Raw genomic sequence first — 11,628 nt, 5'->3', positions numbered from 1 at the left:
ATTTTTTTCTCCAAAAAATTTACATCACCAAGTCATATACACGTTGAGTAACTTCACAAATTATCATCTTAAAATATTATATTAAATTGAATATAATGAATTTATATTGATTAAAAAATAAAATTTATTTGGAACACATCGAATAGAGTATTAAAGGAATGAAGTTATTGCAATGTTATTTATATGGTGATATCAGTGTGTGACGAATATTTATTATCTGGACGCTAGATATATTATTTTACGATGTTCAATAATATAATGAATTTATATTTTTTTAGTAGTTATTTTTGTCGTTTTGGTTATTTATTAATGAATTTATATTTTTATATCTTATTTAAAATTAGCTCATAGATAGATTTAATTTTTAACAAGCTCGAGTCAAGCTCAAACTCGAGCTCAATTCTATGCTTTACGAGCTAGAAAACGAGCCGAACTCAAGCCAGACTTATTAAACATGATAAACAAGATATTAATGAATCAAGCTCGAGCCCGGCTTGATTAACATGATAAACAAGCTTTTAACGAGCTTAGTAATTTGAATACAAATCGAGCTCGAGCTTGATAATAGAAGCTCGAATCGAGCTCGAGCCTCAAACAATCTTAAACGAACCAAGCTCAAGCCTGATACTGTTTGGTTTGGTTTTGATCGTTTACATCCCTAACCTCGGGTCATCGTCGATTCAGAACTCGGGCAGTCAAGAGATCAGAGTAACCTTGCTCCCTGTCCAGTGGGGGCCGAGTTCATAAGTGATCCCGAGAGATTAGAGCCCGGGCAACCAGGAGAAAGAAGCAGCAAGGGTGGAGTTCGTCTATGAGCCCGGGAGGATAAAGCCCGGGCATTCTGATACAGGTGTCGTGTTTTAGATTATAAGTATGGGGCACCATAACTTGGTCACCATCAGGAGATCTTTTGGCGCATGAAAGAGTGATGGGATTCGGTCGAAGTAAGCATGGGCTGTCAGACTTAACAGTATGAAGCATGATCAGCCGTCCCATCACGAATAGTAACTGGACACTGAAAACAAAGTCAACATTGATTTTCCTCCAATAATACCCAGGTTTGCTTATTACTGAGACATTCAGATATATTTTCTTGCAAAAAAAGAATATTCACTCTCTTCATAAAATATTGATTTAAACGTCGGAGTGGTTTCGCCGAAAAACAATTCGATGTCCCACTAATGATCTCTGTTATTTTAAAGTGTGCAGATATTTCAAAGGCAAGGGAGAACCCTTTCCTGGATAATCGTGATTCGACCCGTTGAAATTACCTACCCATCTCAAACACAAATCACCCGGTCACATCACTTTCAATTAAAATTTTGCCAAGTAAAATGGAATTTGAATAGAAGAAGTTGGGTCCGAGCTCATGGACCTAAATTACAAGTTCTATATATAAAAATAAGTAACACTATTTTATGCCTGTTCTAGTCTTGAAATCGCGAACAACTTAGACTCGAACACTCGAAAAGGTTGCTGGCGGGTTCGATTCATGTTTTAACTTATGTATGAAACTTAGCAACCATGTGAGAGCCAAAGTGCAATATATGAAGAAGACCACAGATGGAAAGAAGAACGGCACATCCAACTGCCTAAACAATTATCTACACAAGGCCAGGCGAAAAAAAAAAAAGAAAAGGAAAAGGTACTCTTTCTGTCTGTTTCGTGTCTAACATTCGACTTCCCTAATTCGAATATTGGTACACAACATCGAATGACATTACCACGTTCTACCTAAATTTGACACAATTTATATACAACGAATTGATGATTGGGAGCAAATGACAAACAAAACAAGATATAAGTGAATTTACATTACAGGAATTTAGCTAACCTTCGGGTCGATTCCACTTCATTGGAACGACTTTCCTGAGCTTCTGTTGACCCATACCCGGCCTATCAGCAGCACATGGCGGTTTCATCATATATGGTTTCTTTACAAGGTTGATGTTGTAACGATCTATTTCTGGTTTCGACTCCCTGAATTGTTTCATGGGAGGTGATCTAACAAGTTCTGGAGAAGACCATTTTAATGCTTGTTTTTTTGGGGAATCAGTACGACTGTTGTAGGTGTTTCTTACATCTGTTGTGAGCTTGAGCTTCTTTGAAGGAAACCCTTCATCACCAAGTTTTATCAGGTTCGTGGTTCCATTTATTGATTTTGGCGGATGGGAAAATTTATCAGATCTCTCCATGGCTTTAGATTTACAAGCTTTCATGGCAATCTGGGAAGGTTTTCCGAGCAACTTAACAGTTGAATGGGGATTTTTGTTTGAGGAATTAGTAGCCAATTCACAAAGGGCTTGAGCGGCAGCATAGATGGGGGAGTGCTCATCTGGCGCACCAACCAGCCAACATGAGACAACGTATACACATGAAGTAATTAATGCCAAGGATCCAGCAGTTTAATCTCATGCTTGTCTAAACAGGCGTGCCACAAAAAGCTTTCATGACAATAGTACAATAAATGACTTTCTCATTAGTGCATATTTCATCTGACTAGTCTTTCTGTTGTGGGTTAAATTAATCCAAATCAGTATTTTCATGATAAAATAATTAGAGTTAATTAGAGTACAGGGATAATATAGATAAGACAAATTATCTGATATGAAGTACAATAATTACAAATTGAAACAAGGGGGGCTTAGATGAGATTTACCTGCTGCAGGTATCTTAGAAGTTGAGCATGCTTCCGAAGGGGGAAGAAGCTTTTCAGTTGGAGCAATTTGACGTTCTGGACCCTCAGATTTACGGTTAACTATAGGCATTAAACTGAGATCAAATGTTAGTGATTCTAGGTCCATCTGTAAATCAGTAGAACCTCTCTGAAGGGCAGTAGAATTTCTAACTTTTACCCATCTACCTTGCCATATTGTCCGACTTGCAGATAACTTACTGGCATCAGCACCCAACTTATTATGTCCAGAAAATGAATTGGACCAAGGAAAAGGTGGTAAGCCAGCTCGGTGAGAAACCGATTTCCCCAAACGAGGATCATTGCCTTGTTTCAAAAAAGATGATGCAGGCTTGGCCACATCAAAGAGAAACGATTCCAAATCCTTCGGTGGAGAAAGCGCGAGCAGCTCCAAGATTTCTTTTGGCTGATATAGAGGGGAATCAGAAATCACGGTAGATACATTCATCTTCGCAACAGATTCTTGAACCTTCAAAGATAACCTTCAGTCAACTCACTATATCAAACTTCAAAACCAATTAGATGCACTTCAGAAGTATGATATAATTCTTAAGTATGATGAGGTATGCCATCATTAAGAATCACATATATTGGTAGAGTTTCGGTCCATAAATCTAATATTTGTAGTCAACAAAGGCAGACTAATTCAACGAGGAATTGATAAAAGAAATTAAATGCTTTAATCCTAAAATGCATACATTAATATTTTCCTAATTTATAGCTGAGAACAAAACTGACAGTGATAAAGACACTAGCTCCAAAAGTTTATTGTTGCACTCCATGTGAGTGAGCATCCGGAGCAAGGATAAAATCAGAGAGATTCTTTATCACACCCTAAAAACGAGTAAGGAGTTTCTGGGCCGCATCAAGAATATGATTTCAACTATACAGAAATATTAATTAATTTATCACCACACGCCATCCCTAGGAACTTGATAGAGTTCAGACAAAACTCCGTAGTCCAGTATCCAAACATACCTTGTCAAAGGATGGTGGATCTGCATCACAACTCTCTCCTTTGTCACTGTCACTTTGGCTTGTCGAGGAACTAGCAGCGATCAAGCTAGTTGAAACCTTTTGGTTGCAACTGTGATCAATTTCAGCACATTTTTCAGCCTGCAAAACCTTCCTAGCCTGAAGAACAGAGTAGGCCTTTCTTACCGACTGCAAAACACTGCTGTTTGAATTCACTGCTTTCTTTTCCTTGCCATTGGCAATAATAGGACAGTGATACTTTCCATGCAGAATCTCATCAAGAGGAATCTCATTGAGATACTTCGTGATGTCAAAAACATCAGCTTTTAAATCATAGATTCCTGAAACTTGTTCATAATCAGCTAATTGATCTAAAAAAATAATATCAAATATAAATGCTGGAAAATTAATGAAGGAACTCTATAGTTGATCAAAATGCTATGTTTTCATTGTGCATTGAGAAGTTAAAACAATGCAGATTATGGGAAAAATAATAATTAATAACTAAGAGAAATATAGTCATCACTCCTGGAGATCTTTCCCATCTTTCATAGACTTGACGCTATCAATCTAACAACATTTGATCTTAAAACTGCAGTAACACATCAGAAATGCATCGTTTGCCGAGAAAATACTAAACCTCTGAACCATTTCCTTTTGACGATAGATATATTATAGAATGGAAGACATTGAGTAGCAATGTAGAATAACAAAAAACAAGGTAATTAAAAACAGCTACGCCTGTGAACTACTAAAGTAAGGCATAGAAACAGCAACAGATCCCTATAAAAATGGAAACAAACACACAACCGATAAACAAACAGAACTAAGAAAGTGATGCTTTAAATTCTACCATTCCCCTCCAGTTATACACTAGATGACAGCCATTGGAGTAGAACTTCATAAACATCGATTTTCTTAGACTCCTCCAAAACTAAAAAATGTGAAAAATAAAACATGTTCTGCAGATATATCAGTTAGTCCAACAAATTTCCAAAACATGCGTGACTAATTATCACCACATCTCTCCCAACATATTATTACTTTTTGTAAACACCAGTGCCCAAATTTCCAACACTATAGTTTTAATTAGACATTCCCGAAAAAAATAGGGTTATCTGCACGTTGTTTGCCACCAATTATCTGTGCCACATGATCACGCAAGAGGGAGGAACCTAGAGTACCCACCTATGCCACATGATCACCAGATGACAGCCATTAGAGTACAACTTCTTAAACATCGATTTTCTTAGACTCCTCCAAAACTAAAAAATGTGAAAAATAAAACATGTTTTGCAGATATATCAGTTAGTCCAACAAATTTCCAGAAAATGTGTGATTAATTATCAACACATCTCTCCCAACATATTATTAGTTTTTGTAAACACCAGTGCCCAAATTTCCAACAGTACAGTTTTAAGTAGACATTCCCGTTAAAAATAGGGTTATCTGCACATTGTTGGCCAACAAAATATTAATCATCTATGCCACATGATGACATGATCACGCAAGAGGAACATAGAGTACCCACTATGGTCTCTTTTTGTGTGTCTTATACATCCTAAAACACCTCTTCCTATATTTCGTACACATTCACACCTCTTCTTATATTTCGTATACATTCTCTTGATCCGTTAAACTTTTGATATATATTTTTTATTTTCTATATTACTATTACCGATACTATGAAACATTAAATTTATATATTTTAGTATATATCTTAAAGTATATTTTATTTTCTAAAATACCTCATTTATTTTAATACTGATATTAATACTGATATATGATGCATTAAATTTAAAACGTAAAAACATTAAACGTTCTCACATAGTTAATGGGCACAAAGTGTATGCAGTATTGATAGTAATTATTAAAAACGCGGCAGCCTCAGGAATTGTTTTGTAAATTCATTTATAATCTCTTAAATACTCACTCAAATATTTATAGGTAAACCTTTTAATTAATACTCTTTTTAACCATTACAAAACATTGTTCAAATTACAAATAAAATTTTTCTACCTTGCCACTTCACCAGCGTAATTAACTCCTCCATTAAATCATCATAGCACCACCACACAGCCCACATAAACAGTACGAAGAATCAAACCAATAACCATGTAAAAATAAGAGCGCGGCTCTACCAAAAAAACGAACCTATCATTCATTTCGTAGATGTCGTCAATAGTGGGGTTAATTCTTCAATCATTTGGGATGTGAGGTTTAGAAGAGATCTTACCGAGGGAGAGCTAGGTGAGTTCACTATTCTGTTAGTGGTCTTAGAGAGTGTCAGATTGCAGATGGGTATAGAGGATTTCAGAGTTTGGTTGGGGGACCCTTCAGGGTTGTTCTCTGTTCGATCTTTCTATAATTCTTTTTTCCCTATTTCCGATTTTCCTTTATTCAGCTTATTTCATAATATCTGGAAAGTACAAGTCCCACAGAAGATTAAGATTTTCTCGTGGATCGTGTCCTTGGGGAAGCTGCCTACGTGCGACTCGGTGCAAAGAAGGTGGAAGGATTGCGTTTTAAGTCCTCAATGGTGTTGCTTATGTCGAAAAAATGAGGAGAATCAAGATCATCTACTTCTCCATCGCTCATTTTCAAGAGGTATCTGGATGAAAGTTCTAAAAGAGTTGGGATTTCAATGGGCCTTCCCGAGGCTAGCTAAAGATCTTTTTAAGTTGGACTCCGGGTGTCCCATACCGAAAAAATTCAGCAGATTCTGGTATATGATAATTCACGGCATATTTTGGTCCCTGTGGTTGGAAAGGAATAGCAGAGTATTTGAAGATGTGTCGGAATCCGTCGATCAAGTCTGGGAAAAAATAAAATTCAGGGTCGTATCTTTGACAACAAATTTGGAAGAGTACTATCATTTATGTATTTCAGATTTGGTTAGAGACTGGAAATTTGTATGGTCATGAGAATCTTGTGACGATGTCTTTGCGTTGTGTTTTAAGTTAGTTTTCTTGTAACGTGTTGCGGATCCACGCATATGGTGTAACCTCTTAATATTATAATAAAATTAGTTTCCTATCAAAAAAAAAAAAAAGAGCGCAGCTCTACCATTACTTTTTCAAGTGGAATTTCCCCCTAATAACTAAATACATATTTGATGGTGAGCCACAGACCAATTTGTCCCAAAAAACCGTTATTTTCAATGCAATCATCATAATGTTTCAATTCATATTTGAAAAATATCAAGTATCTATTCCTCGAGCTAAAAGTCATTTGAAGCCATAACATGAAAAGAAATTTGGCCCATCAATGACAGAAAGATAAGGAATAACCCAATACATACCGAAAAAGTTATTCCCTGCTGCAGCTGAATTGAAGCTAACCAAGCCATTCTTCAAGTAGATTGAATCGCATCTATTCTTGTACATTTTACCATTTCTTTTATCCCCACGTTTGATAAGTGAACTTTTCCTTTGCTTAGCCACTTGGGTTTTCTCTGTATAAAGAGTAAAATGGAATACCATAAGTGAATGGGTTGAGAAAGTTGCAGACTTCACAAACACAGAAATACTCCAGCAGGTCATATGGAATAGACTTTATTTCATTGGCACTCGAGAATAGGCATTATATATACTATGTTAATGCTAGTTCAAGCCAGAATAGGTGTAACTACATATCCATTTAATGGTTCAATTAGTTCTTCCACACAGGCTTGCCAATGATGATTAGTTAAAGATAATTGATTCAATTAAAAACAACTTGGAGGATAAAATCCAAATACTCAAAAGGATGAGACTCTAGAAAAGAAGTAAAGAACACCAAAATGTTACATAACTAGGCTACAGAAATGACACTTTAAGGTAAAAAAAATTACCATTTCTGTTATCCCCAGGTTTGATGAGTGAACTTTTTCTTTGCTTAACCATTTGGGTTTTCTCTGTATAAAGAGTAAATTGAAATACCATAAGTGAATTGTTTTGAGAAAGTTGCAGACTTCTGAACAAAACAAATGCTCCAGCAAGTCACAAGGAATAAGACTTTATTTCATTGTCACTCAAGAGTCAAGAATAGGCATTATAGATACTCTGTTAACTCTATTTCAAGCCAGAACAGGTGCGATTACATATTGCATTTGATGGTTCAATTACTTCATCCACCTAGGCTTGCCAGTGATGATTGTATGGAGATAATTGATTCAAATAGAAAAAAGTTGGTGGACAAATCCAAATCCTCAAAGAAAATGATAAAACGCCAAAATGTTACATAACTAAGCTACATACATGATATTTTATAAGAAAATTTTTTGCAACAAAAGCTAAATATGTAAGTTTTCTTACATATAGTTGCAATTTTTGACATGGAGAAGAAAATGTGCACGAGAACAAAAAAACACGTACACAGTTAATTGACTGGATACTACTGTGTGCTCATGAAAAGAGAACTAAATTATTGAGTAAATCCCTCAAAGGAAAAATAGCGAGTAAAAAAAATAAATATTCAAGAGAGAGAATCAATTGTCATGGGCACTCTGCAATCATTTTGTAAGTCGCGTCTCTATAAATGGAATGGTGATCCAAAATATTTCGCCAAAAACAACAAAAAAAATTCAGAGAAAAACACGTGTAGCCTTATACATTGTCAACATTATCCTCCTTCCATGATTCCAGAAGATTTTTATCACACAATATAATTAGTAAATTTTGATATGCATTAAAGATCATTGACATCAATCAAATGGTACTCATTTCATCCAAAACCGGATGTCAGTTGGTACAAACATTGTTGATAAGATGGATATCTGATTCCACTCAAACTCCTGTGCTTAAATTCTAGCTTAGAAATCCTTTCTAGTAGCTTAGTGTTCTTGTACCATAATATGTACAACACGTGTATACAAAATTTAACACAACCATTACTCCCAAAAGCACCAAAAAGAAAATACGAGATTGAGTATACAGGTATATTAAACATTAAATTTCCATCTTTCAAACAATACGACGACCACAATGACGTTGTGATGAATAACACGCCAGTATCATAAAAAAGTGCTAATTCATGAGACATGGATATACTGTCAATAAATTATTATGATGGAACTAGGGTGTCTACCATCTACGCTGACAATGGGGAGAACATAACTAAGGAGCAAATTGAAGGTTTTCTGCTCAGATAGGAACAAACAAAAGGGGATGCGTTATAATTCTCAACATCAAAACATGTATTTAGGGGCAAATAAAAAAAAGTATTAAAAACGAAGGTACTTTCATCTCGGGGATTGATTCACTTACAGCACGGTCAACAAAAATTATTAGACGGGTACCTGAAGTATTACTGCTTCCAGGATACGACACAAACTCAAGAGACATTCCTTCTGCATCTAATAGTCCAGATTTACTATCAGAAACTTCCATTGATACCATCCCTAATCTTTTAGAGCACACACTATTGCTTCTTGGTATTTCACCAGTTCTCCCAATTAAAAGCTTATCCCCTACATCCAGTGCCAAGGAAGGAGAATTCCTATTCTCCAAGCCAGAATTATTTGCAATATTCTTGTTGGGCAAACTAGGGGGTTGGGAAGCTTGCCTACAAAGTTCAGAAACAGGTATCTTTCCCCGTGAAGCTGGCACTGACATGTCATCAACCTGAATATCTTCCAAGATAATCATATTTCGAAACAGGGTCAGTTATAGATGAATTGAAGGCCTTCAATCAGCAACATCAGATACCATGCAGCACAATATGTCAAAGCGAAACTAGATAATATGTTTTACCTCTCGAATCATCCATAAACTAAATAAAGCATTGAATAAAACAAAGCACAAAATAACAGATAAAGGTACTCAGAGTCGAGTGTATAACACTTTAAATCCACAGTGGCAGTAAGGTTACTAAATAGTTCAACCTTACTGCAGTGCCTTCACACAGGGGTAAGCCCCATATCATAGTTGTAAAAGGTGTGAGGCGTCACCAAGGAGCCTGCCTGGGTGCAGTATACTCATGCGAGACTAGGCGAGCGCTCGCCTGGGAAGGATTTTCTTTTTTAAAAAAATTTAAGAGAAGTCGCGTTTGACTTTATTGGTTTTTTTAACAATAATTGACTGCCTATTCTTTACTATCAAACATAGCCCAAACCCTGAGATATAAGAATCAGAAAAGCAACGATCCAAAAACCCCCAAACCCTAAGAAATAAGTAGCTAAATGTGTTATTATAAAAAAAATTCTCTGCACAACCTAAATATTAACATTTTTCTCATATAATAGCATAGTAGATAAATATATTTTTCTAAAAATTGATAATGCTGCTTGCTTCGATAAGGCGTCGCCTCAGGCTCCAGGACCCCTTTGCGCCCGTTACAACTATGCCCCAAATGGTATAAATGCATTGTCGTTACCCGGGAATGCTTTCAATGAACGGAAAAAGTGGAGGAGCATACTCTACATCATAAAGCACATTTTATGCTAAAATCATTTTTTAGGTAACCAAGTATAACAAATGGTGAGTAAAAACAAAAGAAACACTACTCATAATATCAATTGCAACTACCACAAATCCATATAACAATTGTTGAAGTAAATAATAGGAAAACAAGCACCATCATTGCATAACAATTTCGCTGTGCAAAGTAGCAGTAAAATTTCCACCATTTAGAGTCTTTGTACAGGAATAACTAATGCTGAATTTAACACGGGCAACCAAAACTGAATAAAGAAGCAATACTCCATTGCAGTCATAAACAAATTAAACAAACCGAGATTTCCAGTGACCCTTCCAGTGACCCAAAATACATCAGCATAAATTATTTGCGATTTCGTCAATCTAGTTTATTTAAACAATATTGACTTGGTAATTAGACCATCAAAAGTTTTAAAAATGGAAACTCAGAAAAGTTATCTCAATACAAACACAACCAAAACCAAATCCTAGAACAAAGGTCCATACACCTTCGAGAAGCTCACCTTTTTGAATCCCTGAGCTGCATGCACCCCCAGAGAGCCGCCCAACTTCGGTCACCACCACACCTCCTCCAAAACCCTCGTCTGATCCCATGATTCTACCCACGCAACCGCCACCGCAGCTTCAATTCAACCCCAGGAACACCATGGAACCACAACCCCTGACAAATTCAACAATATTTCCATTCGAAACTATACTCACCTCGCAAATCCGACAATGTTTTGAACTAATCTATCAAATCTGAGCTGAACTGAAGCTGTAGAACGCAGTCAAATGACATATGAGGCGGATTATCGATGGAAAATAAGAGGAAAGAGGGAGATTTGAATAGTGGAAAGGTAAATTCAGGCGAAGGCTCATGTTGCGGCCGAGGGGAAGAAAGAAACTAGGGCACGAAATGATGATTGGAAGGTGAGTGTATTTATACTTTTCGGGAAAAGTATAAAATTGAGGGATATGTTCAAGAGCGCGTGGCGTCACACGTTATCCTCTGAACCTGAATATATTGCTACGCGTGCTTTTCCAAGATTGTGAAATGCGATTTTAAATTCTTACCTAACAAGCACGACTTATATATAGAGTGAAAATATGGAAATCTAAGTCACTATTTGTCATAACGAGACATTCAAAGATTTTAAATCCAAAATTCGTCTTTCTATAAATAATTATAGTATTTTATTACTTTGTTATCCGTACATAACGATTTATAATCTTTATATTATTATATATTATTTATAATCTCATCTTTCGAACTAAACGATATAAAATTTATAAGACGATCGAATTTGATTAAATGAATAAATATTCCACTCAATCGAATAATACAGAATTTTATAATATAGTGGTTGTTTACTTGTTTTACCCTTGCATGTGTGTGTAGATAATTATAATTATCTTTTTATTGAATTAAATGCTATTTCTGTTGAAAAATTATTTAAAAAATGTGAAAATATTTGTGTCGAAAATGTAAATGTTGAATGTTGAAAATTAGGTAAAATTAGGTGTTGAATATTGAAAATTAGTGTGTGATGATGTAGGTAA

The 11,628-nt window shown here is 35.7% G+C and overlaps 1 protein-coding gene across 5 annotated transcripts; it reads right to left on the bottom strand.

Annotated features, from left to right (window-relative positions):
- Nucleotides 1–1,564: 1,564 nt before the first annotated feature.
- Nucleotides 1,565–11,005, bottom strand: LOC140984288 (uncharacterized). Of its 5 annotated transcripts, none has more exons than XM_073451578.1 (7): nucleotides 10,590–11,005; nucleotides 8,961–9,281; nucleotides 7,503–7,565; nucleotides 6,972–7,124; nucleotides 3,674–4,011; nucleotides 2,660–3,164; nucleotides 1,565–2,335 (listed from the first exon to the last, which is right to left on the bottom strand). In XM_073451578.1, the coding sequence occupies exons 1-7, from the start codon at nucleotides 10,678–10,680 to the stop codon at nucleotides 1,830–1,832; spliced, it is 1,977 nt and encodes a 658-aa protein (XP_073307679.1). In that variant the 5' UTR covers nucleotides 10,681–11,005; the 3' UTR covers nucleotides 1,565–1,829. The 5 variants fall into 5 exon arrangements, with proteins under 5 accessions (XP_073307679.1, XP_073307678.1, XP_073307682.1 ...); XM_073451577.1 differs by having other exon boundaries at nucleotides 8,949–9,281; nucleotides 10,590–11,004; XM_073451581.1 differs by having other exon boundaries at nucleotides 8,949–9,273; nucleotides 10,590–11,004.
- Between the last annotated feature and the right edge of the window lie 623 nt (nucleotides 11,006–11,628).

This window comes from Primulina huaijiensis, chromosome 9 (assembly GCF_012295235.1).
Source record: "Primulina huaijiensis isolate GDHJ02 chromosome 9, ASM1229523v2, whole genome shotgun sequence".
In the NCBI taxonomy this organism is placed as follows: Eukaryota; Viridiplantae; Streptophyta; class Magnoliopsida; order Lamiales; family Gesneriaceae; genus Primulina; species Primulina huaijiensis.
The sequence above is the reverse complement of the archived record's forward strand: the minus strand, read 5'-3'. Positions and strand labels throughout refer to the sequence as shown.

Excerpts from the sequence above, each read along its gene's own strand:
- LOC140984288 (XM_073451577.1), bottom strand. The coding sequence starts at position 10,680 with ATGGGATCAGACGAGGGTTTTGGAGGAGGTGTGGTGGTGACCGAAGTT. Across the intron at positions 9,282-10,589 it reads CAGCTCAGGGATTCAAAAAG|ATATTCAGGTTGATGACATG; the intron begins GTGAGCTTCTCG and ends TTATCTTGGAAG. Across the intron at positions 2,336-2,659 it reads TTCTAAGATACCTGCAGCAG|ATGAGCACTCCCCCATCTAT; the intron begins GTAAATCTCATC and ends TTGGTGCGCCAG.